The sequence below is a fragment of the Pelophylax lessonae genome (assembly GCF_965119305.1).
Source record: "Pelophylax lessonae genome assembly, chromosome: 6".
Classification (NCBI taxonomy): Eukaryota; Metazoa; Chordata; class Amphibia; order Anura; family Ranidae; genus Pelophylax; species Pelophylax lessonae.
In genome coordinates this window covers 222,718,737-222,742,622 of record NC_138773.1, presented here as the reverse complement: position 1 = coordinate 222,742,622, position 23,886 = coordinate 222,718,737, and the positions used below count along the sequence as shown (strand labels likewise).

The following is a 23,886-nucleotide window of genomic DNA, read 5'->3' as shown; positions in this document are numbered from 1 at the left end:
AGTATGTTATATAGCACATTGCTTGTGCTGTGTCATTTGGCCCCCCATGTCACCTAAAAAACCTGGCTGATCCTGCCAGTTTCTGCCTTCCTCCTTGTACACTGACCACAGTGTATCATGGCTGCTGAGCCCTAACACCATGGTAAGTGTATGTGTCTCCATCATCTGCAGCCCTGCACTGTCCTCTCTGTTCTCCTCTCCCCCCTTCCCTCCCCTCCCTGCCTATCTGCTCGTCAGTACCCACCCCTTCCCCTCCTGCTGCTCTCATATTTAATTTAAAATGATCTAACCCTCTGTATTAGAATACTAACTGCCCCTGTGCCTGTGTCATAGAAAAAATATGCGATCTGTACCGACAGTATCACAAAAGTGAGTACACCCCTCACATTTTTGTAAATATTTTATATATTTTTATGTGACAACACTGAAGAAAATACACTTTGCTACAATGTAAAGTAGTGAGTGTACAGCTTGTATAACAGTGTAAATTTGCTGTCCCCTCAAAATAACTCAACACACAGCCATTCATGTCTAAACCGCTGGCAACAAAAGTGAGTACACCCCTAAGTGAAAATGTCTAAATTGGGCCCAATTTGCCATTTTCCCACCCTGATGTCTCATTAGTGTTACAAGGTCTAAGGTGTGAATGGGGAACAGGTGTGTTAAATTTGGTGTTATTGCTTTCACTTTCTCATACTGTTCACTGGAAGTTTAACATGGCACCTCATGGCAAAGAACTCTCTGAGGATCTGAAAAAAAGAATTGTTGCTCTACATAAAGATGGCCTAAGCTATAAGAAGATTATCAAGACCCTGAAACTGAGCTGCAGCACGGAGGCCAAGACCATACAGCGGTTTAACAGGATAGGACAGGTTCCACTCAGAATAGGCCTCGCCATGGTCGACTAAAGAAGTTAAGTGCACGTGCTCAGTGTCATATCCAGAGGTTGTCTTTGGGAAATAGACGTATGAGTGCTGCCACAATTGCTGCAGAGGTTGAAGGGGTGGGGGTTCAGCCTGTCAGTGCTCAGACCATACCCCGCACACTGCATCAAAATGGTCTGCATTGTTGTCATCCCAGAAGGAAGCCTTTTTTAAAGATAACGTATTTGATTCAGATGGTGTCAAGCGTATTCAGCGGCAACCAGGTGAGGAGTACAAAGACAAGTGTGTCTTGCCTACAGTCAAGCATAGTGGTGGGAGTGTTATGGTCTGGGGCTGCATGAGTGCTGCCGGCACTGGGGAGCTACAGTTCATGGAGGGAACCATGAATGCCAACATGTACTGTGACATACTGAAGCAGAGCATGATCCCCTCCCTTCGGAGACTGGGCTGCGGGGCGGTATTCCAACATATTAACGACCCCAAACACACATCCAAGATGACCACTGCCTAGCTAAAGAAGCTGAGAGTAAAGGTGATGGACTGGCCAAGCATGTCTCCAAACCTAAACTCTATTGAGCATCTGTGGGGCATCCTCAAATGGAAGGTGGAGGAGCGCAAGGTCTCTAACATCCACCAGCTCCGTGATGTCATCATGGAGGAGTGGAAGAGGACTCCAGTGGCAACCTGTGAAGCTCTAGTGAACTCCATGCCCAAGAGGGTTAAATCAGTGCTGGGAAATATTGGTAGCCACATAAAATATTGACACTTTGGGTCTAATTTGGACATTTTCAATTAGGGGTGTACACACTTTTTTTGCTAGTGGTTTAGACATTATTGGCTGTGTGTTGAGTTATTTTGAGGGGACGGCAAAATTACACTGTTATACAAGCTGTAAACCCACTACTTTACATTGTAGCAAAGTGTCATTTCTTCAGTGTTGTAACATAAAAGGTACAATAAAATATTTACAAAAATGTGAGGGTTGTACTCACTTTTGTGAGATACTGTATATCCGAGTGGCTCCCAAAGATCGCGTGACTGCTCGGCTCTCTCCCCTTTTCCCCGCCTCCCTGGCTGACCTCAGCTGCAGTGCTCGGGCCGCCCATTGGAGCTTTCAGACAAGCAGAGGAGAGATCTGAGGAGTCAGCTGAGCACCGGGAGACGCTCGGATTTAGGTACCAATCTGCATATTTTTTCTATAACACAGGCACAGGAGCACTTAGTGTTCTATTACAGAGGAGATTATATAATTTTATATAAGTGGCTTAACAACCACTTTAATTGAACAAGCTGAAGTTTGAAGCTGATTGGCTACCATGCACCAGATTTTGCACTCTCCTGTTTTAGTAAATAAACCCCACAGTGTCAAAGGCAATATAGATTAATGAGCCCCATCCTGCAATCTTAGCTTCCCATGCATATATGGTGTGCAATGGGCATGTGCATTATTTGTATTACAGTTGTGTTCCATCACTGTACCCTATAGTTAAAGCTGTTTCATACATCAGTGCTTTGTATGTCCATGTTTCTTTAAAGGGAGTGGGGGGTGGTTCACCTTTGCAGTAAAGCCCTTTACTTCTACGAATAAAAAAAATATAATTTAGATTGGTTCCTTAAATGTTGTAATCAAGATCACTTTTTTTTCTGTTTCCCAGGATGAGCCAAGTTCAGGAATGGATCCGAAAACTAAAAGGCATCTCTGGAAGATTATTTCTGAGGAAATTCAGGAAAAATGTGCAGTGGTGCTAACAACTCACAGGTAGTGCACGTTCTTCATTGTCATTTACAAAGTAGGGTTATGGCACTGTTTCTTAAGAGTGAGTAATAAAGCAATACAAATTAAGTTCAGAGAGTGTAGAAAAGATGTAAAAAAACAAACTTTCTTTTAACCAACTTTTGCTTTAAAGCGGAGTTCCAGCCACAAAATCGACATAATCGATTTTGTGGCCATCCGCTTGCTTTTCTTCATCTGAAAAGGAATTGGATAGTTAGGATTTTTTTTTTTTACTTACCTTGTAATTGTAGAAAGAAATACTCACCTTTCTTCCACTTCCTCCCTCGGCGGCCGCGGCACGCGCCGTCACTTCCGGTTTGCAATGATTCCTGGGAGCTGAACGTCATCGTTCCCAGGAATCAATGCGACGGCACTGGCCCCGCTCGTCACTTCTGGTGCGACGCCGTATTCCCTGCTAAACAGCTTCTGGGCATGCCCAAAAGCTGTGGAGGAATGCGGCTGCACCAGAAGTGAAGAGAGGGGCCGGTGCAGGCGCATTCTGGGAGAAGAAGACACGGAAGAGGATGCAGAAGAGGATCGCGCCGGCTTCAGCTGCCCACAACAGAGATGGCAACGCTGGAGAAGAAATTTTAAAAGTGAGTATTTCTTCTTGCAGGTAAGTGCGAACTGGGACAGATCAGAGGCTAGCCATTGTGGAATGCACTGGCCCTGACTGTCCCGGGGGTATGTTCATTGAAATTTTTTTTTTGTGGCTGGAGCTCCGCTTTAAAGAGTACATGACGCCCCCCAAAATATATATATATTACAGCTTACCAGTCCTTCGATAGGGGTGGCTGCATTGGTTTCCTTGTTTTTTTCAGGTTAGGTACATTTTCTGCAAGTACAGTAAAATACATATATATATATATATATATATATATATGATTCTGATAAGAACAGCAGCCCTATAGCAGTAAGTCTGCTAAAACATGTGGACTGGTTTCCATTGTGTGTGGGTGGTGAGGGGGTTGTTACAACCCAAGGCACTGTTTATCTATTTTAGTGTACTGCGGGTATAGGATTGTGTATATGGGATTGTATGGTTGGGTTTTCAATATGCAAGAACCAGATGGACTTGTGTCTTTTTTCAACCTGACTAACTATGTAAATGTAACAAATGACATTCCTTTCATTCCTATACACAGCAGCAGTGCCGGGACATGGTCATCGAGTGCCCAGGGAAAAGATGCCAAACTGCGCCCCCCTCTTTCCCTTAGGGTTAGGGTCAGAGCGCCCACATCCCTGCAATAAACCATTGCGCCCAGGGCAGCCGTCCCTCCTGCCCACTCCTTGTCCCGGCCCTGCACAGCAGCTGTGATTAATGATGACCTCACATGAGCTGTGGAGTGTTGCAGGAATATGCAGCATGTCTGCATTTTTACATATTGCGCTACAACCCACCTTAAGGTGGCATTTTGTTGTGAACAGGGTGCATAGAAGAAAATGTTTTTTTGAAAAGTCAGTATGCAGTACATAGAAAGTCTTGAAAGCCTATTGTATCAGAACTTTCAAACAGGATTTCAGAGTGATAATATAATAGGGAATCAAATTCACCTTTTCCACTCACTTACCTCTGCTCCCCTATTTCCTGTTGGTATTTTTACATTGAATAGCTTTTTATGGGACTTTTAAGCTTTTTTTAGTGAACTTTGAGCATACAATGCCATATGGTTGATCAGATATCTTCTATTTTTAAAAATAATTATATTAACTAAAGTACAAAGCAGGAGTTAATAAGGGAAAGCTGCCATGTTTACAAAAAAGGTTGTAAAGTCACGTCTCAGATAAGTATAATGAAGGCATATATATCTAATACCAGCTATCTCATTATTAGCTGTGCTAGCATGCTCTACTCACAGCACACAGTGAATGGGGTATTTTTAAAACAAGGAAGGCAGCTATTTATAAAGCCATGCAATTGCTACAGTACAATGGTACATCAATGTTTTTTTTGTTTCACATCTACCCATTATGAGTTATTGCCAGAACTGTGGATGCAAGGCAAACGAAATCAAACCGTTTAAAAAGTATATTTCTTTGTTCTCTTTTTCTATACGGTTTTGATTCAGCTGCGTTTCCTCGCCCCTTATCTCTTGATTTCTGTTTTATCACCTAATAAGCCTCTCCAGAATCTGAAATTAAAGATCTGGGATTGCATACACGATGTCTTCTCAGAGGATATGGAAGAGTATGTACAAGCGATAATAAATCAGATGGACCCAGCACACTTGCTCTGTTTGATTTAGTGCTGTGATTCCATCACATAATGACTGTACATGTTTTAGTTTTTCCACTGTTTTGTGCACCATATAAAATCCCTCTGCTCTTTACTATAATATGACATATTGAGGTGCACATGTCAAGCTAAAGAAATTGAAAAGTGAGGCGGAAAGGCATTGCTGGGCTGTGTCAATAAATTAAGATGTTTGCTTCAATTTTTCTTTTTATTCTTGGTTTGTGGGAATAGGCTGGAGAGCAAATCACTGATAGGAGGTAAGAAAGATATCAGAAGTGAGAATATGGGGCAGCATAGTATTAGGCTGTCATAACATGGGGCAACAGTCAGGGTAATTGGTTTTTAAGGATGGATAAGAACATAAGGCATGATGTGAAAGAATTATATACAGCTGTTTGCTAGGATATAGAGCAATAACTAAAAATGGAGCATCATAATGCAGAATTATGTAGTAGAAACAGAATGAGCCATGATAGGAAAATTGATCCATAACTAAGAACAAACCACATAAAATAGGTGGTCAATTATTGCTTTTTTTGGCTAATTTTTGAATGCTGCGGTAGTTTCCTTTTGGTGTTATTTGTCATGGTGTTCTACATACAAAGGCTTTATTTTATGCTGAAACAATGTTGTCAGTGTCAATTTCCTTATTATTTCTTTCTCACATATGCTACACACAACTTCCTACATGTCCTGTTTTGGGCAGGATGGTGACAGTTTTCTGGACACCCAATATGGTGAGATGTGGTATAAAGGACATAGCTCTGACAATTAGGATCACATGATTACATGAACTAGTCTAAAAATCAAATATAAATGCTCTAATATGTTTTAATATTAAAATGTATATTATTTAGTGAATTGTAGATACACAAAAGTAACAAATGTGTTTTTTCTTTTCAGCATGGAAGAATGTGAAGCCCTTTGTACAAGATTAGCAATTATGGTGAAGGGGAAGTTTCAGTGCATTGGCTCCTTACAGCACATAAAGAGCAGGTTAGCATTACATAAATATCTGTCAGTTAAAGAGGTTGTAAACCGAAAAAACGTTTTTTTTTTGTTCACCCTGAAAGAGAAAGACATAATGAGCTAGTATGCATCGCATACTAGCTCATTATCAAATACTTACCTTAGAACGAGCCCCCGCCGTGCCGCCCGCTCACCTCTATGACGGGCGACATGTCCAGTCGCCCGTCTTCCGGGATCGCGGCATCCGGCCATCTGATTGGCCGGAGCCGCGGTGACGTCACTCCCGCGCACGGGAGCCGACGGTCACGGCATGGGGCTTCAGAGCGCATGCGCCAGTGATGTCACTGGCTGCTTGTAAGGTAAATATCTCCTAAACGGTACATGTTTAGGAGATATTTACAGTACCTATAGATAAGCCTTATCATAGGCTTACTTATAGGTACAACTTGCAGAGGAGGGTTTACTTCCTCTTTAAATAAGCATTTATAACTTGATTCCATTACTAGGACCACATACGCTCCTCTGTTTATAAAGTATATTGTAATCAACCCTCTTATTCAACCCCTTGGCTCCTAAAGCTTTTTGAAGAATTATTTGCCTGGCAAATGGGTAATGTGAAGGGGTAGTGGGTCCAACTTGCTATGCTTGTGCTGTGAAATGCTGTGGCGATTGGGGTTTTTATTCTGATATCTGCCCATCAAAAAATGATGCCAGGTACTAGTGTGTCAAGTGGAGAGTGTAGCAGCAGTTTGGCCTGTCTTAAAGTAGTATTACACCCAAAAATAATTATTTATTATATTGCAGATTACCAATTCTTAGATGGGATGGCTGTATTTGCTTCCCTTATTAGTCTTTCTTCGATTTTCATCTTGTGATCCAGCCAGTTAGTCTGTTGTTTTTTCAACAGAAAAGCTCTCTTGCAGTTAAAGGGATGAGACTGGCCATTAAACACTGGCAGGGGTGCTTTAAATTATCTGCTTTTATTTATTTATATAAAACCTTTTATTCCAAAAGGAAAAAGAACTGTTTGCTGTAACTGATTATAAAGTATTGGCTGGAGTTCAGTTGCATTTCGTTACGGTTTTTAAAATTGCTAGTACTTCTAACACTCCCCTCCCCCCAGACTGACAATGCTGGTGTCCAAATCTGCCCCCTATGCTCATTCATCATACAGATGGTGTGTTACTGGTCAGACCACCAAAACAGAGGGGAAAAAAGCCTACAAACGAATACAGGCACTACATCTAAGGATTTGTAAGCTGCGATATATTACATTTTTGGGTTTAAAGTGTTACTAAACCCAGGAGCCTGCATTCACTATATCTGGTTTACCACAATACACAGAGCATGGAAATACAATTATTTTAGTAAATATAAACTGCCAAATACCTTTTCTCATTAGCAGTTAGAGCAGTCTTGTGACTTCAATCAGTGTCTGCTTAAAGCTTGTAGGAGTACTTTACATTCTCCCCTGATTTTCCTATGAGGCTGCAGAATCCCTGACCCTCTGTCTGGACAGTGCTGATTGGCCCTGTGCTGATCACATGCACTCTCCCAAGAAAAAAAAAACTCTCAATGCACACCAAACTAAGCATGTGGAGCTTGCCCCCAAGGCTCTGTTCTATCAGTAGATAGATTAGGGACAGTGGAAGAAGAGGAGGATCAGAGAAGACAGGTTTAAACTGCCTTTTTACACAATAAAGAGAATAAACCCCTTAGGTTTCACAGTGAGTATAACAAGCATGTGTTACTGCATATACAGACTGATTTGACTATTGTGGGTTTAGTAAAACTTTAATACTGCTTCAAGCACAGCACACAGGTCCAAAAAAGTCCAAATTCATTTTGAGCAAAATGTATACCTTTTTGGGTAGGAAATAATGTATCCACATCAAAAGTCAGAGACATAGAAATAGTGGCATTTGGAGACATACACTGCTTTGCAGTTTGTCTCAGTATCAAACAATGATGTATTAGTGAGCAGGTAATCAATTTAGCAGTATTGTGGACTCGTACATTGTTGACGTTACTTAGTGACGCACACTGCACATACTGTGAACTCTTGACATTTCAGCTGTTGCTGTGAGGCTCTCATCTCTCACTTTCCGCTTCAAGACCAGACTTATTTCTGAGATACTGAAAGCTTTGGGCTTTCACAGTCATATGTAAGGTACATCCTGTAATTAGGCTCAATCATATGAATGTTTTTGTCATATATTTAGGTTTGGAAGAGGGTTCACCGTGAAGATGCATCTCAAGAACTCTTCCGTCATTATCCAGACAATCACAGACTTTATGCACTTTCATTTTCCAAACACTTACTTAAAGGTACAGCTTAAAACCTATTTTGTTTTACTTATTTTAAGTGTCATTTTTTGAAGTGTGGTATTTATCATGTATATTTTTTAATAAAAGTTGAAAAAAGCTTTGGCCCAACAGATATAAAGCCATTGTATAAAGTTGGCCATACACTGCAAATCTCATCCAGTTCCTTAGGAACAGGCCAAATTTTGCTTAGTGGTTGTCCCTGGTGGCCCTGCTCCATCCATGAAAGGTCAAACATTAATTTTCTGTTGAAGAAACCTGCTGGAAAATGTGTGGCTGATCAGCAGCTGCATCCAATCAGATTCATTCACTGCTAGGGTATTTTGACAGCCAGTGAAGAAGATTAGTACATCCACACTGTATTGCATGGCTAGAGGAATCTCTTCTTTTTTTTTTTTAAAAACATCAGTAAATGGCCAGCTTCAGATATACTGTAATAATAAAAAAGTGTAGCGCTAATCATAAACATAATTGAATAATAATACAATACAACAAATCATCATAGGGAATGAAAAAATGGCATAAAGAAAATACAGTGAATAAAGTCCCAAAAGGCAATGGAAATAATTGTGAAAGTCCAAAAAAAGTGTAAAAAATATCCAAGCTGAAATAACATGAAGCAATCCTTCTTGTGACACCCAAGGAAGTGTGTAGAATGGGGACACCACTGTGCACAGGTATAGGGAGCAGCTTACCAGAGCGCCATGGCTACTCAAGTGAATGAGAAATACTGTAGGTCTCTGTTGTTTTTTTTTATGTGACTGTGGGCGATCTCTTGTTTGTTTCTACCAGTGGCGATTGGTACTCCATGGGACGGGGGGGTGGCAGACGGACCACACCATACCCCCCCCCCACCAAACATGTGGGGGACAGTCAGCAGCTGCGGCAGCGGCAGCTTCCCCATTGGTCTCCTGTGTCTTCTCCCTCCTACTCCTCCTCGGCCAATGGCATGGCTTCTCCTTTCGGCTAATCTGGAAACGGGTCTCAGGACCCACTTCCTGATTGGCCAAGAGAAGAATCCGTGTGACAATAGTGAATATTCATTCGCTATTGTCACACAACTGGGGGGGCTCAGGGCGCAGTGCTCTTCGCCCCGAGCCTACCCTTTTTTTGAAGCCTATTAGAGCCTCTGGCTCTAATCACGTGCTTAAAAAAAAACCCCATTGGAATCCATGCATCCGGCGCCCAGCATGTAGATTATGGGGCTGGATGCATGGATAGGGGGGGCGGAGCCCCTGCGCTCCCAATGGACGGGCTGCCCCTGGTTTTTACCTAGAGTAAAGCATACCAGTGCTCTTTAAAAAAGGTGATCCCTTTAAGGGAGAGTCTGAGTACGTTTTGTTATCTATCATTGTGTATGGTGACACAGTTTAAAAATATTTTCTGCAGACTATGGGGGAGTTTTACAAAAATTGGAGCACTCAGAATCTAGTGCAGCTGCACATGGTAGTTAATCAGCTTCTAACTTCAGCTTATGCAACTGCAACATCACTAAATATAGGCCCACGTTAACATTGGGCCGAATTGACATGGGGCGCCGCACCAATTACCAAAAATAGTTTCTGCACTACTTTTGCTGACTTCAGGGGGCGATTTCAATAGACATCTATGCAGGAACTCTTACAGATTCTGTCAAATCGCCCCCCTGAAGTCAGACTGAAAATGGCGGTTTGAAATTGTGCGAGTTCAGCTGAACTCACACAATTTCAAACCCGCCCTCAGTGTGAACCTACACTAAGCCCCCGTTCACATCAGGGTGATTTGACATGCCAAATCGCATGCCAAATCGCCGGCAGCGGCACCGTTCAAATCGGTGCGACACCGACATTGCGGCGCCACACAGATTCCCAGAACTAGTTCCTGCACTACACAGATGTCTCTCACATCGCCCCCTGAAGTCGGACTAAAATGCTGATTTGAAATTGTGCGAGTTCAGCTGAACACGCAAAATTTCAAACCCGCATTCAGTATTAACCTAGTCTCAAACCCGGAAGCTGATTGGCTTCTGTGCGGAGCTGCACCAGATTTTGCACTCTCCAGTTTTAGTAAATCTCCAGCTATAAGGCCCCTTTCACACTGATAATTTTTCCTGTGTTTTTTCCTTGCAAGAAAAACGTTTCCCTTTAAATCCTATGGGACTTTTTACACCACTGTCTTACAGTTTCAGTGCGTTTTGAAAACTTCTGCATGCTGCATCTTTGGTGCATTTTTGGAAATCGCACCAAACATGCAGCTTCTCATTGAAATTAAAGGGAATTTTGGCAAAAAAATTTATATGCATATTTTGCCACAGAACAGTGTGAAAGTAACCTTAGTGCAGTGGGGTTGATATACTAGACCTGAAGGCTTCTTTCACATGGTCCGCTGCATGCTGCGATCCGTTCTCAGCTCAGCGGGGATTGATCCCCGCTGAGCCGGCGGATGACAGCTCCGTCTCCGCACTTTGTGCGGAGAGGGAGGTGTCAGAGCCCCGCTGCTCTTTATGGGGAATCGGATGAAAGCGGACCGCCTGTCCGCTCTCATCTGATCCGATCCCCTGGATGGATGGAAAATAGGGTTTCCAACCACCGGATTTCACGGACGGATCGGATGCGGATGGCAGCGGGTGTCAGCGGACATCTCTCTGCTGATATCCGCTGCTCCATAGGGATGCATGGAGGATCCGATCCGCCTAAAAAACTGATAGGCGGATCTGATCGGATCGTTCGTGTGAAAGGATCTGAAGAGTGCAAAATCTGGTGCAGCTCTGCATAGAAACCAAATAGCTTCCAGGTTTTTTGTCAAAGCTTAATTGAACAAGCTGAAGTTAGAAGCTTTTTGGTTTCTTTGCAGAGCTGCACCGGATTTTGCACTCTCCTGGTTTAGTAAATCAACCCCACTGAGTTAATATCCTCATGGGAGATTGTAAAATAATGTTACAATACTCTGGCCATGATTAGGCACTCTAATGGATAGGAAACAGCATGCATTTTTCATTAAATGTTAGCCTCTGTGTTTCACAAACAGCTTGAAACATAGCATATAATTATAGTTTAAACAACTTCTAACCACCCCTACTTGAAAGGGATATGTAAGGGATTTTCTAAGGACTTCTAATAATAGTTATTTACAGCTCACATGATTCCCATATGACTAGAGGATAATGAGAGTTATAGTTTGAAAACAGGTGAAAAGTGGTAGGTTGTTGGAGCAGTCAAAGCACTTCTCCCTGAGCTTGTTCTCATAACGATGCTCTCCCAGCAATCGCTGCCAAAACAAATATCCTACTTTGACATCGCCTAGAGCCGTGCCTTCTCACTGAAAGAGTAGAAAGAAAAACTGTGTGCTGCAATACATCTTAATAATTCTGGACAGGTTTTCCAGTATTGGATGAAACAATGCTGATCACTTAATTACTAACTCCTGATGCAATTTCATTTGCCCTACCTTAGTGTCCTGAATAATGGACCGCAGACAGGTAAAATGTTTCTGAATAGGAAGAAAATAGGAGTTAGGAAAATCTTCAACAATGATGCCTCACAATAATTCCTTTAAACATTATTTTTTGTCTTGAATCAATGGCCCTATATCTGTCCCTAGCTCTCACTTTTTTTTTTTTGAGGAAAAAAAAAAAAAAAAAGTTAAATTCTGCTGCAATGCAAAAGGTTTATTCAGAACAAAAGATTATTATTTGCTTTAAGGAAAATGATTCTCTTCTGCAGTGTAAACAACATGTTTGAACAGATGATGATCCACTGTGTATAAAGCACTGGACTGTGAGGGGATAGCGTATGCGATTTGATGTTGAAACAGAGAAAAATTACATTTCTTTAGCTATTCAAGCTGAAATTTACTGTGTTTTGGGAGTGTATTGTTTTAAAAGGATAAATGCACTTTTAGCACAAGGCTTATTATCATTCGTGTCTGCAGACTGTAAAAAACAAAACAAAAAAGAAAACAAAAAAAAACAGAAAGAAAAAAATAACAGAATGACAACTGTAGGATTTAAATACAGCGATCTGCAGCCCCAAGCAACAATTAAAATCTTTTTAACCACTTCACCATCGGAGGATTTTGCTGTCTTATGTCCAGGCCACTTTTTGCGATTCGGCACTGTGCGACTTTAACTGACAATTGCACGGTCGTGCGACGCTGTACCCAAACGAAATGTCCTTTTTTTTTCCACAAACAGAGCTTTCTTTTGGTGGTATTTGATCACCTGTGCGATTTTTACTTTTTGCGCTATAAACAAAAAAAAGAGCGTAAATTTTGAAAAAATAACAATATTTTTCAAATTTTTTATATGAAATTCCCCCCCAAAAAAATGTAAAAATCAAATTTTTTTTAAATTTTAGGCCAATTTGTTTTCTGCTACCTATGTTTGGTAAAATAAAAAATCACAATAAGCGTATTTTGATTGGTTTGCGCAAAAGTTATTGCGTTTACTAACTAAGGGAAAGATTTCTGTCATTTTTGGTGTTTTTTTTTTTTAACGAGTAATGGTGGCGATCTACGATTTTTTTTGCGGGACTGCGACATTGCGGCGGACAGATCGGACCCTTGACTGACATTTTTGACACTTTTGGGGGTACCAGTGACATTTCTACAGTAATCAGTGCTATAAATATGCACTGTTACTGTAAAAATGACACTGGCAGTGAAGGGGTTAATTTTATTGGAGAGGGAGGGGCTAATGTATGCCTGGTGCTTACTAACGTGTGTGGGGGGAGGTGACTGAGTGACACAGGGACAGATCGCATGTTCAGCTATGCTGAACCCTGCAATCTGTCACTGTTTGTCACTTAGGAGATCCGCCTGCTTTGTTTACACAAGCGGGCGGATCTCCAGACTCAAATCCCCAACTATCGGGGAAGAGCAGCGGTAATTACCGCCGCTCCTCCCCTGGCCCGACTGTCGCTGTGACTGAAAACAGCAGGAGCGAGCCTCCGGCGGCGCGCAAGCGCCGCCCAGAAGGGGAGGAGTCCAGCAACGTAGGTCTACGTCGCTGTACGGAATCGAGCCACTTTGCCGCAGTACAGTCCCAGTGACTGGTCGGCAAGTGGGTAAGCCAAAACTTCTTTTAGGGTGGAATTTTGGATAGAGTAGACAAAGGTGAAAATAACTTGTCAGGTGGTGTTTATTTTTTTGCCAATTTAGGAGATTAACCAATCTCATCCCACTTGTCCGCTCTCATCCGATCCGATCCCTGAACGGATGGAAAAATAGGGTTTCCATCCGTCCGGATTTCATGGACAGGATCGGATACGGATGGCAGCAGGTGTCAGCGGACATGTCTCCGCTGACATCCGCTGCTCCATAGGGCTGAATGGGGCATCCGATCAACTGACAGGCGGATCTGATCGGAACGCCCGTGTGAAAGAGCCCTTAGGAGATTTACCTTCCTTTTCTGTCCTTCGGGCATAAGGGGAAGTGAGAGGAGTATTTATTGTAAAAAGTAAGGCGAATCCACGACTTCAGTGCTACTTCAGTGAGAGGGGGTGTCTATGTCACAGGGAGGAACAGTGATGTTGTGAAGAAAAGTTTAACTAGCACCGGGTTAATATTTAACTTCTTTCAGGCTCAGGTAGTGGTGATATAGATACAGATACAATTTGCAGCACGATTTACATTTATAGTCTAAGGCAGTGAAATTGTGCTGAAGTTCTAAAAAGTGATACATTAACTACATTTAAATGACACTGCTTGAAATCGTATCTATTAAGACACTGCCATAGAAACACATTCGATTCTACGTCAGGTACAATTTGTAAATCACATGTCGTACCTGAAGTTGTACTGATGTGACCGGGGACTTAGGCCTCATTTGCATGGTTGCACTAATCTGTACACCTGTGCAGAGGGCTGTGTTTACTTGCGCAGGAGGTACAGGTGGTCTGTGCAGTTGCATTTGGCCATACACATCCCTGCTAGTACATCATTGGGGAAATAGGCGTGTGTAGGGGGTGTGCCAGGTGTGCCTGGGCACACCCTAATCACTGTGTGTGGTGCCAATTCCCCTACTGCCTGGGCTTCCCCCCCCATGTTGTGTCCCCCCCCCCCACTGAAGTGCTGCTGCCTTCCCTCCTCTTCTCTCCTCCCACCTACCCAATGTTTTAGGATGAAGAGCGGAGAAAGAGACTAATCATAATGTCATTTACCGGTTACCTGCCCCTTCCTTTTCTAAATAAACCCAGTGAACACACTTAGGGCTCTTTCACACGGTCCGCCTCCGTAGGTGGATCCGTGCTGCTCAGCGGGGATCGATCCGCGATCCCCGCTGAGCCAGAGGATGACAGCTCCGTCTCCGCTTGCAGTGCGGAGAGGGAGGTGTCATAGCCCCCGCTGCTCTCTATGGGGAATCGGATGAGAGCGGACCGACTGTCCCTCTCATCCGATCCCATCCGATCCGATCCCCAGGACGGATGGAAAATAGGGTTTCCATCCGTCCGGATTTCCCAGTCAGGATCGGATGCGGATGGCAGCGGGTGTCAGCGGACATGTCACCGCTGACATCCGCTGCTCCATAGGGCTGAATGGGGCATCCGATCAGATCCGCCTAAAAAACTGACAGGCGGATCTGATCGGACCGCCCGTGTGAAAGAGCCCCTACTCACTGTGTTCAATCATAACTGAAGCATAGTAGACTGTAAGTATGCATCAGTTTGTGAATGAACAATTAGCTGCTCAGCACAGAGCACTTCCCATTCATTCACTGTCCAGTGAATTGAGGCTGCAGAGAAAAGCATGTGTGTTTGAGCTTTGGGGTGCACACCCTAATGCAATAGGCTGTGCACACCTATGATTGTGGGACAGATGCATTGCTCAGAACACAGGCAGACTGTGTTGTGAGCCTTGCATCATTCCCTCAAAGATTAGTAAAGACTACCTGTACCTCCTGAGCAGGTAAACCCAGCCCTCTGCACAGATGTACTGAATCTGATCAGTGCGCCTCTGTGAATTGCCTTAGCAATTATCACCAGAACAAGTGTCCCAAATGGATTAATTCCCTTCTATTCTTGTTCTTCCAGTAGATTTGCCCTCACTTTCAGCCCTGGTTAGATGAGACTGATACAGGGGGTGAATCTGCCTTCTTTCTGCCATGGAGAGGGACAGCAATAAAAACTTGACAGGCTTGCTAACCATTTTTAACTCTATCCAAAACTGAAAAAAAAAAAGTTTTCACTTGAGATACACTTACAATATATAATTTCTACAGTGCAAATAGCATCTCCTGTGTATGAATGAAGCCATTAAAATGGCTTTTACTTATGGTATAGTATTACTCTCCCAAATATCATAGATGTGGCATTGTTCACCCTGGGGTAAGCCTGCTCCCCCCCCCCCCCCCCTACTGTCTGATGGACAGTAAACTGGCCCTTTGTTTAGAAAGTTTGGAGAACCCTGTTCTAGAGAATGCAGAGAATGCGTTACCTAGAAATTTAGCTCTCAGATATAATTTTTTTTATTTTTAAATTGTGTAAGAAGCAAAGTTAAGTGACCCATAACAACCAGAATTTAAGTTTTTGAAGCCAAAACAAGATGTATGTTTAGACTCTGTTCACACCTGGGTCATTCGAATCGCTGTGATTCTGCCCACAATTCCATATCGTGGGACACGTGTGCGATGCCATTACTTCTTAATGGCACTCCAATCGCACTATGATTTTGCCGCAATTGTCATTCGAAAAGTCGCTGCAAATCGTGATGCTGTCGCCCAAAAGGAGCTCCTGCTCCTTTTTTGAGCAACAACCATCACTCGTTGCGATTTGCTGCAATTGCAGCACAATTTATCATATGACAATTGCAGCAAAATCCCTGCACGATTTGTGTACTATTTAAAACGAATGGCATCATGCACGCATCCTGTGATTTGCCACGATTTGGAATTGTAGAGATTCCGCTCGCGATTCAAATCACCCAGGTGTGAACAGAGCCTTAGAGTCACTATAGGTACTGCACTCTGCACTTAGCATTTTAAAATTTGTAATAAATAAGCTTGGCATTCATTACAATTTGATGCACATCGCCATGTGCAATACACCATATAAAGTATTCAGATACAGTACAACAGTTTCTGGGTCATCAAAATTCTGTTAGATGGTAGGTACACATTACGGTGAAAAGGGACTAAATTAGGCAAAAATAAGCCCTCCAACCAAATCAGTGCATAGCAAAGTAAAGCCTTAACACAGAAGGTATTCACATGTCTTATTCCATCACGAATCCCAGAAATTTGAGTATTATTCCTCAAATTAGGACAATAGAGCCTTTATTCCTTCCTAGATTCCTTTATGTCCCAACAGCAAAATGCACATCCAGAAACACTGGGGTATACAGTATATATAACATTATAGAGCTTTTTATTCCAAACTGCATATAGCTGTTTGAGGCTTTTTGGCCATCATTAGTACAATGTATGAAAACAATGGCTTCTATGTGTCCTCCACTACTTTCATGGTATCGTCTTCCTAAAGCATAAGGTAGTCCTGTCTCAGGTAAAATCTTTTTCATAAGTTTCCTTGAAAAATCATTCTTAGAGTTCCATTTGTGACTTTTTGAAGATTCTGAATGTATTTTAAAAGGTACTTGTATGTGTATATGCATGCATTTAAAAAGAAAATTCTATTTTTTTTAAATAGGATCACCACTTCACCATGGCGGAGTACCATGTCCCTATGTCCGCAGGAGGGGTCGCTAGTATATTTGACCTTCTTGAGTCTAATAAAACAGACTTGAACATCATTCACTTTTCCGTCAGTCAGACAACTCTGGATGAGGTACACTGAAAAATATCTTCTAATGCTTGTTTATATATATGTGTTTATCTCCTAACTTGCATGGCGACAGGCATTTTGCTAAAATTATGCAGAAATTAAAAATATTTGCTCATATTTCCTACACATAATAATAAATAAAGTGCAGAACTCCCAAAAGTTCTAATAAATCACACATCAATCACTAAATACCACTACCTTTGTGCATGACTATAAAAATAAAAATAAAAAATCAGATCAGATTATAAATAAGTATAAATATAAATACATATGTAAAAGATAAATCGAAAAATAATGTGCAATCCAATAAGTGAAAATCATTGTGAAAATTAGTGATAATCAAAAATCCCAATCACATTGCTTATTCACACTATAAACTGTGTTAGATTTCCCGCAGTGACCTCACACCAAAAAGCAGGTCACTCTGGGAAATCTCATACAATTTAGAACGGGAATAAGTACTGCCATTGTGATTTTCGATTATCACAATTTTTTCACTTTGATTTTCACTTATTTGATTGCAAATTTATTTTACATTTATCTTCTACATATGGTGTTATACTTATTTATAATTTGATCTGATGTTTTATTTTCATAGTCATACACAAAAGTAGTGGTATCTTGTGATGGATTATTTATTAGAACCTTTGAGCCCCCGTTCACACTGGTCGCCTTCCATAGAGAAGCTGTGGACCCGTTCTAATAGGAGCGACACAAGTCGCTCCGACTTAGAAAAAGGGTCCGGAGCTTCTTTGGGGCGACCCGGAGCGACCTGCATAGACTTCAATGTTATGAAGTCCGTGCCTGCCGCTCCGAGGTCGCGGGGCGAGCAGCGCGCCGCGACCTATGAGGTCGCCCGGCAAAGTCGGGTCGCTGCAATGTGAACGGGGCCTTAGAGTGCCGCACTTAATTATTACTATTTCATTGCTGTGGGAATTACAAGAAAGTGGGAGCTGCTCTTGTCTGTTATTTTTGTTGGTTTGCAGAAAGTAAGCAGCACAGATAGTTTTTTGTATAGAACATATTTCCTACTCGTCAACTGGTCAAATGATGATGTCGTTTGGTAAAGTAAGGTGACAGCAGGTCTGTTATATTTTATGTCACTCAGCCCTATTGGCAGGTGAGAGGAAGTAATTAAAATGAAGACATTCATCCAGAGTTTAATGTCTTACAACTCTAGCAGCTTTGGTCCAGAAAAAAGCAAAATAAATATACCAAAGTCCGCTTTTAGGTGCATACATTTAGGGGTGACACACCATGATCAAGGTACCATTGGACATAAAGTATATATAGCTAAAAGCAAGTTTATTTAGGGCTTTCCTCTGGCCTCCTCAAAGGGAATGTGGTGTTGTCTAGATTTTCCTTATTTACTGCATTTAGGATTAAAAAAAAAAAATAAATTATAACTAAATATATATATATATATATATATATTTAATAGAAATTACGTTTTATGTAGTTGGCCAAATATGAAAGATTACATATGGAAAAAACAAATGTGCCTTTTTCCAGCCATCAGTTACAGCTTTATGCTCCTTTTTACATGTTTACTGGGATTATCTGAACTGTTTTGCCTTGAGTTTACAGACCTCAATAGCTGAAGCTTTGATTACTGACATTTGAATGAGGCAGAGACAGCTCATTTCCCCTCCTATTTTCTTTCCTACTACTCAGTATGGCTCCAACTAGAGAGAAGTTGCTAAAAACAAGCAGATTCTCCTTTTTCCTCTCTCTTTACATTTTCCATGATGCTCTTTGACAGCAGTGTTATGTGTGCACTTTGTTACTGTATATACATTTCATAAAAGTCAGCATATAAAAAATAAAATTTGCTCCAAAACTTTTGTGAGTCTTTTAGAAAGGTACATAAAGATTTCCGGGGGAAACTGAGGACCTTTCATGTAGGGCTATAAAAAGATTATTCTTCATGTTACTGCTTTTCTGTTTCCAACAATTAAATATGACTAAGCCCCTAGGAGAGACTTTGTGTTATATACAAAAACACTATGCAAAGTACAGTATGATACAGCAAATGTGATTGGTTGCTTTGGGTTAGTGCCCCATGAATTTGAACGTGCTGTAATACTATTTTCCTCTAATATGCCCTTTTATTTCATTCTAGGTTTTCATCAACTTTGCTCAGACCCAGGCAACCCCTGATAATTCCAGTTTCAGCAGTGGTAGCAGTCAGGACTTGCAGGTGGTGGTTGCATAAAGATTCTACAGACTGAATGTTCCTCAAAAACCTCTCAGGGGATTTTAGCAGAAAAAGAATTAGGAATAAGGCACTTCATGAAGACAAAGTCACCCAAGGAGACAAACCTAAATGCGATTAATCATGACCATCACATTCTTCTAACAACAAACATCAATATGTGTATTTTTTTATGTAGGCATTGTAAGTCTCTGATCATTTTGATAAAACTGCCTTACTGAAATGTAGTAATTGATTCCATGATAGTGCCATATTCAGACTGACAGTCATGACATTTCTAAACAGAAAGAAAATGCAATTTATAGAAACAGATGAATCTTTTATTGATGAACTCAGAGCCAGATATATAAGGTGACACTGAACATATATTGGCTCTTAAATTCTGTCTCGCTGTTCAGTGATAAAAAAATGTACATTTAAAGATACTGAAAAAACCAAGACAATGAGAAAGGTAAAGTCCATTAATAGAATATTTATTTAACAGACTCTTCATTGCTGCAAGCAAAAGAAGATATCATTGTTTACATTTTTTCTAATGTTTGCTAGAATAAAAAAATGAATTTGGCCAAGTCTTTAAAATTTTTGAACCTTTATCTGGACTGTATGAATGAATGAATGCCTTTTTCTTTTTTTTTTTTACACAAATATATGCACTTAGGCTGTTGGACTGGACTTTAAGCATATCTAAACCTAAAATCAGTTAGTATAATGCAAATTACCAGTCCTGACTGCATTGGTTTTTATATATTAGGCTTTTTTTTCCCTTTATTTTCACCTGGTGATCCTGCCAGTAACACACTTCCTGACTTAGAGTGAGCTACACTCACTGGTCCACTTCATCTGTGAAAAAACATGTACCCACTATAAAACAGCAGAACTGCCAACCTGGAGAGAGGGTAGTGTTAGATGGACTAGTGAATTTAGATGGCTCTATATGCTTGACTAACAAATTAAAGAATGACTTCAGCTAACACTTTTTAACTTTTGGAGCTGGAGCCTCCTGGCCCTTTAAGGGGCCTAGGATGCCCGGAGGCAGGGCATGGTTAATGGTCATGTGACTACCGTGATTGGCTGGCACGGCGTTCACATCATCAGAAAGCTCCAGGTCGCAAGCAGAGATCAGGAGCTTTCCGTTAGCCGCCGGTAACTGTGCTGGCTGCGCGCTCTCGGCACAGCTGTATTTGCACCAATGCATGCAAATATTCAGCTGCTATGTACCAAGACCCTCCCGCTGAGGGGGCTGCATATTTGCACGTGGCCAGTGCCAAGAGGTAAAGCCATTAAACCAAAAAACTTTTTCCTTTTAAAGTAAAGGCTTTACATGAATAAAAACGCATCTGTTGGTGTTAAATGGTTTGTCTCAACCCTCTACTTTTTCTGGACAGCTTGGTCTGTTAAGCGAAGTTTAAAAACAACAAACTTACTGGCAGGTTCAACAAGTAATAAAACTATGTCACTAGTAAATATTGACAGACTGCATCATATACACCATTTTGCCTACAGTTTCACTTTAAAAATTGTCACTGCATAGAAAGTCCACAGCTGTTTATGTATTTGCACTTTTTCCAATTGTAGTATAATAATAAGGTCTGGCTACTTAAAATAAATTAGCAGCATCCCCATTTGCTCTTATCTTGACTTGGGGCTGATTAAGGATGAACAACTCACAAGAGCTCACACGTGCTGCAGTTGTTATCAGATACAGCTGTGCTCAATGTCAGACCTACTAGAAGAATAGTTAAGGTATAAATATGATATCTCTAATTTAGTCCTAGAAACCCTTCTTACATAAGTGGTGAATTATCAGGGCACCAATTTCTGTTCGACACATAACTACCCCAGAGTGCTGAAGAACGAACTGAACAGCATTACCCAGGCATTAACCAGGCATGTCTATGTGCTGCACTTGGGCTCATGTTGTATGTTGGGTCTCGGCTGCTTATTGATTTGCACTGAACTCCTATGAAAGTCCCACTGCTGAGAGAGAAAATGTGAAGAATGCTGCACAAATATGATTCTTTGGTCTGCAATTATCTGTCTCAGGAAAAAATGGTAACATGACAAGAGTTAACACTCTATTAAGGCTTAATATACCCTTTTGTGAACTGCATGTTTTATCCATGTGCCTTGAGTAGCCCTGCAAAAGTTATGCATTAACAATGCTGGAGCACAATGATGTGCCCTAATGGGTACCCCAGCATTTTTGTAAAAAACATTTTAACATTTTAAGATAAAGAAAATAAATGCAGCTAAAAACCAAAAAGATATAATCATGTTCTACTACCAAAGATTTCTTGTTGTCTTAATAGTATACCCCATAGCATGCATCACATATTTGTAAAGGTATACCTTGTTACTGGTCTTTCAATTTCAGTCATTTTCTATTTAATGATTGTACCAAAAAAAAAAATTGTGCTGGTGTTTAGCATTATGAATGCAATTTTTGTGCACATTTAGGATGATTATACTGTAAAAAAATGAAGAAAATACACGTGTTATTACATTTCTATGATTTGATTCTGCTATCACTACCACTAAACTAATTTGTTTAAACTTGTTACATGATCTTGTTTAATGGCATCAAAATAATGCCAGGAAGAAAAAAAAAAAAAAACACTTAATTTTGCAGAAAATTCACTACTTAACATACTCTATTTCATTTCAGATTTGCTTTGTAATATATTTAGTAAAATTTAAAATAAAACTGAAAAATTTTCATTAAAATTAACTTATTCAATGTCTTTTTTTCCAATATTTATTCTTAAAGGCCATTGATTAAAATGGCAAATGCAGTGACACAAGGACTTAAAATGTGAGCAGCAACAAATATTTTCAAGACAGGCATACTTATTTATAAATTATGTTAACAGTGCCATTGTTATTGTTTTAAAACAAAATTTATTTTTTAAAAAGCAGAATGTTTACAATAAATGTTTTCTGTTACCTGGTTGTTCTCTTTTCGTTTTGTAGATTTGATCATTGCATTCTGACACATAACTAGCAACAAGTAAATTAGAAGAGTTTTATATAAATATACATATACTGTGTGTATATATATATATATATATATATATATATATATATATATATATATATATATATATATATATATATATACACTATATTTATATACATACATACATACACTGTATATATATATATTTATATATATATATATATATATATATATACATACACTGTATATATGTATATATATATTTATATATATATAAATACACATATATACACACACATACCAGCCATACCATTACGATTAACCACCTAATATTGAGTAGGTCTTACCAAAACAGCCCTGACCCATCGAGGCAAAGACTCGGTTTTAATGTTATGGCTGAACAGTGTATATGTATATATATGTGTATATATATATATATATATATATATATATATATATATATATATATATATATATATATATATATGCGTAAATAAAATAAATAGTAAATGTACGAATAAGGTATATTCGGGTATGGGTGCCAAACATTAACTGTTATAAATCTGAGCATGTGAACTGTTTCGTATACTGTAAGATTTTTTCATATATAATATTTAAAAGAGAAGTATGAACAAACCTTTTTTTGGCCATACTTTGGGTCACATTTACTTTTGTCCTCATGTGACCTAGAGTCAGCTGATAACAGGCTATTGCTTGCCATCAGCTGAGTCACTTCAAGTAGAATCAGAAGTATCCTCATAATGTTGTTGGGATCCATCTACAGTGCCTTGCGAAAGTATACGGCCCCCTTGAACTTTTCGACCTTTTGCCACATTTCAGGCTTAAACATAAAGATATAAAAATGTAATTTTTTTTGAAGAATCAACAACAAGTGGGACACAATCATGAAGGGGAACGAAATTTATTGGATATTTCAAACTTTTTTAACAGATAAAAAACTGAAAAATTGGGCGTGCAAAATTATTCAGCCTTCTTAAGTTAATACTTTGTAGCGCCACCTTTTGCTGCGATTACAGCTGTAAGTCGCTTGGGGTATGTCTCTATCAGTTTTGCACATCAAGAGACTGAAATTTTTGCCCATTCCTCCTTGCAAAACAGCTCGAGCTCAGTGAGGTTGGATGGAGAGCGTTTGTAAACAGCAGTTTTCAGTTCTTTCCACAGGTTCTTGATTGGATTCCGGTCTGGACTTTGACTTGGCCATTCTAACACCTGGATATGTTTATTTGTGAACCATTCCATCGTAGATTTTGCTTCATGTTTTGGATCATTGTCTTGTTGGAAGACAAATTTCCGTCCCAGTCTCAGGTCTTTTGCAGACTCCATCAGGTTTTCTTCCAGAATGGTCCTGTATTTGGCTCCATCCATCTTCCCATCAATTTTAACCATCTTCCCTGTCCCTGCTAAAGAAAAGCAGGCCCAAACCATGATGCTGCCACCACCATGTTTGACAGTGGGGATGGTGTGTTCAGGGTGATGAGCTGTGTTGTTTTTACTCCAAACATAACGTTTTGCATTGTTGCCAAAAAGTTTGATTTTGGTTTCATCTGACCAGAGCATCTTCTTCCACATGTTTGGTGTGTCTCCCAGGTGGCTTGTGGCAAACTTTAAACGACACTTTTTATGGATATCTTTAAGAAATGGCTTTCTTCTTGCCACTCTTCCATAAAGGTCAGATTTGTGCAGTATACGACTGATTGTTGTCCTATGGACAGAGTCTCCCACCTCAGCTGTAGATCTCTGCAGTTCATCCAGA

The 23,886-nt window shown here is 40.3% G+C and overlaps 1 protein-coding gene across 1 annotated transcript in view; it reads left to right on the top strand.

The window, feature by feature from the left end:
• ABCA12 (ATP binding cassette subfamily A member 12) overlaps positions 1-19,663 on the top strand; it is a 255,154-nt gene extending 235,491 nt beyond the window's left edge. The window contains exons 54-58 of the mRNA XM_082262043.1: positions 2,540-2,643; positions 5,798-5,890; positions 8,086-8,191; positions 16,807-16,944; positions 19,064-19,663. Coding sequence (XP_082118169.1) covers positions 2,540-2,643; positions 5,798-5,890; positions 8,086-8,191; positions 16,807-16,944; positions 19,064-19,156 — 534 coding nt within the window. The 3' untranslated portion in view covers positions 19,157-19,663. The remainder of the gene's footprint in view (positions 1-2,539; positions 2,644-5,797; positions 5,891-8,085; positions 8,192-16,806; positions 16,945-19,063) is intronic.
• The last annotated feature ends 4,223 nt before the right edge of the window (positions 19,664-23,886 follow it).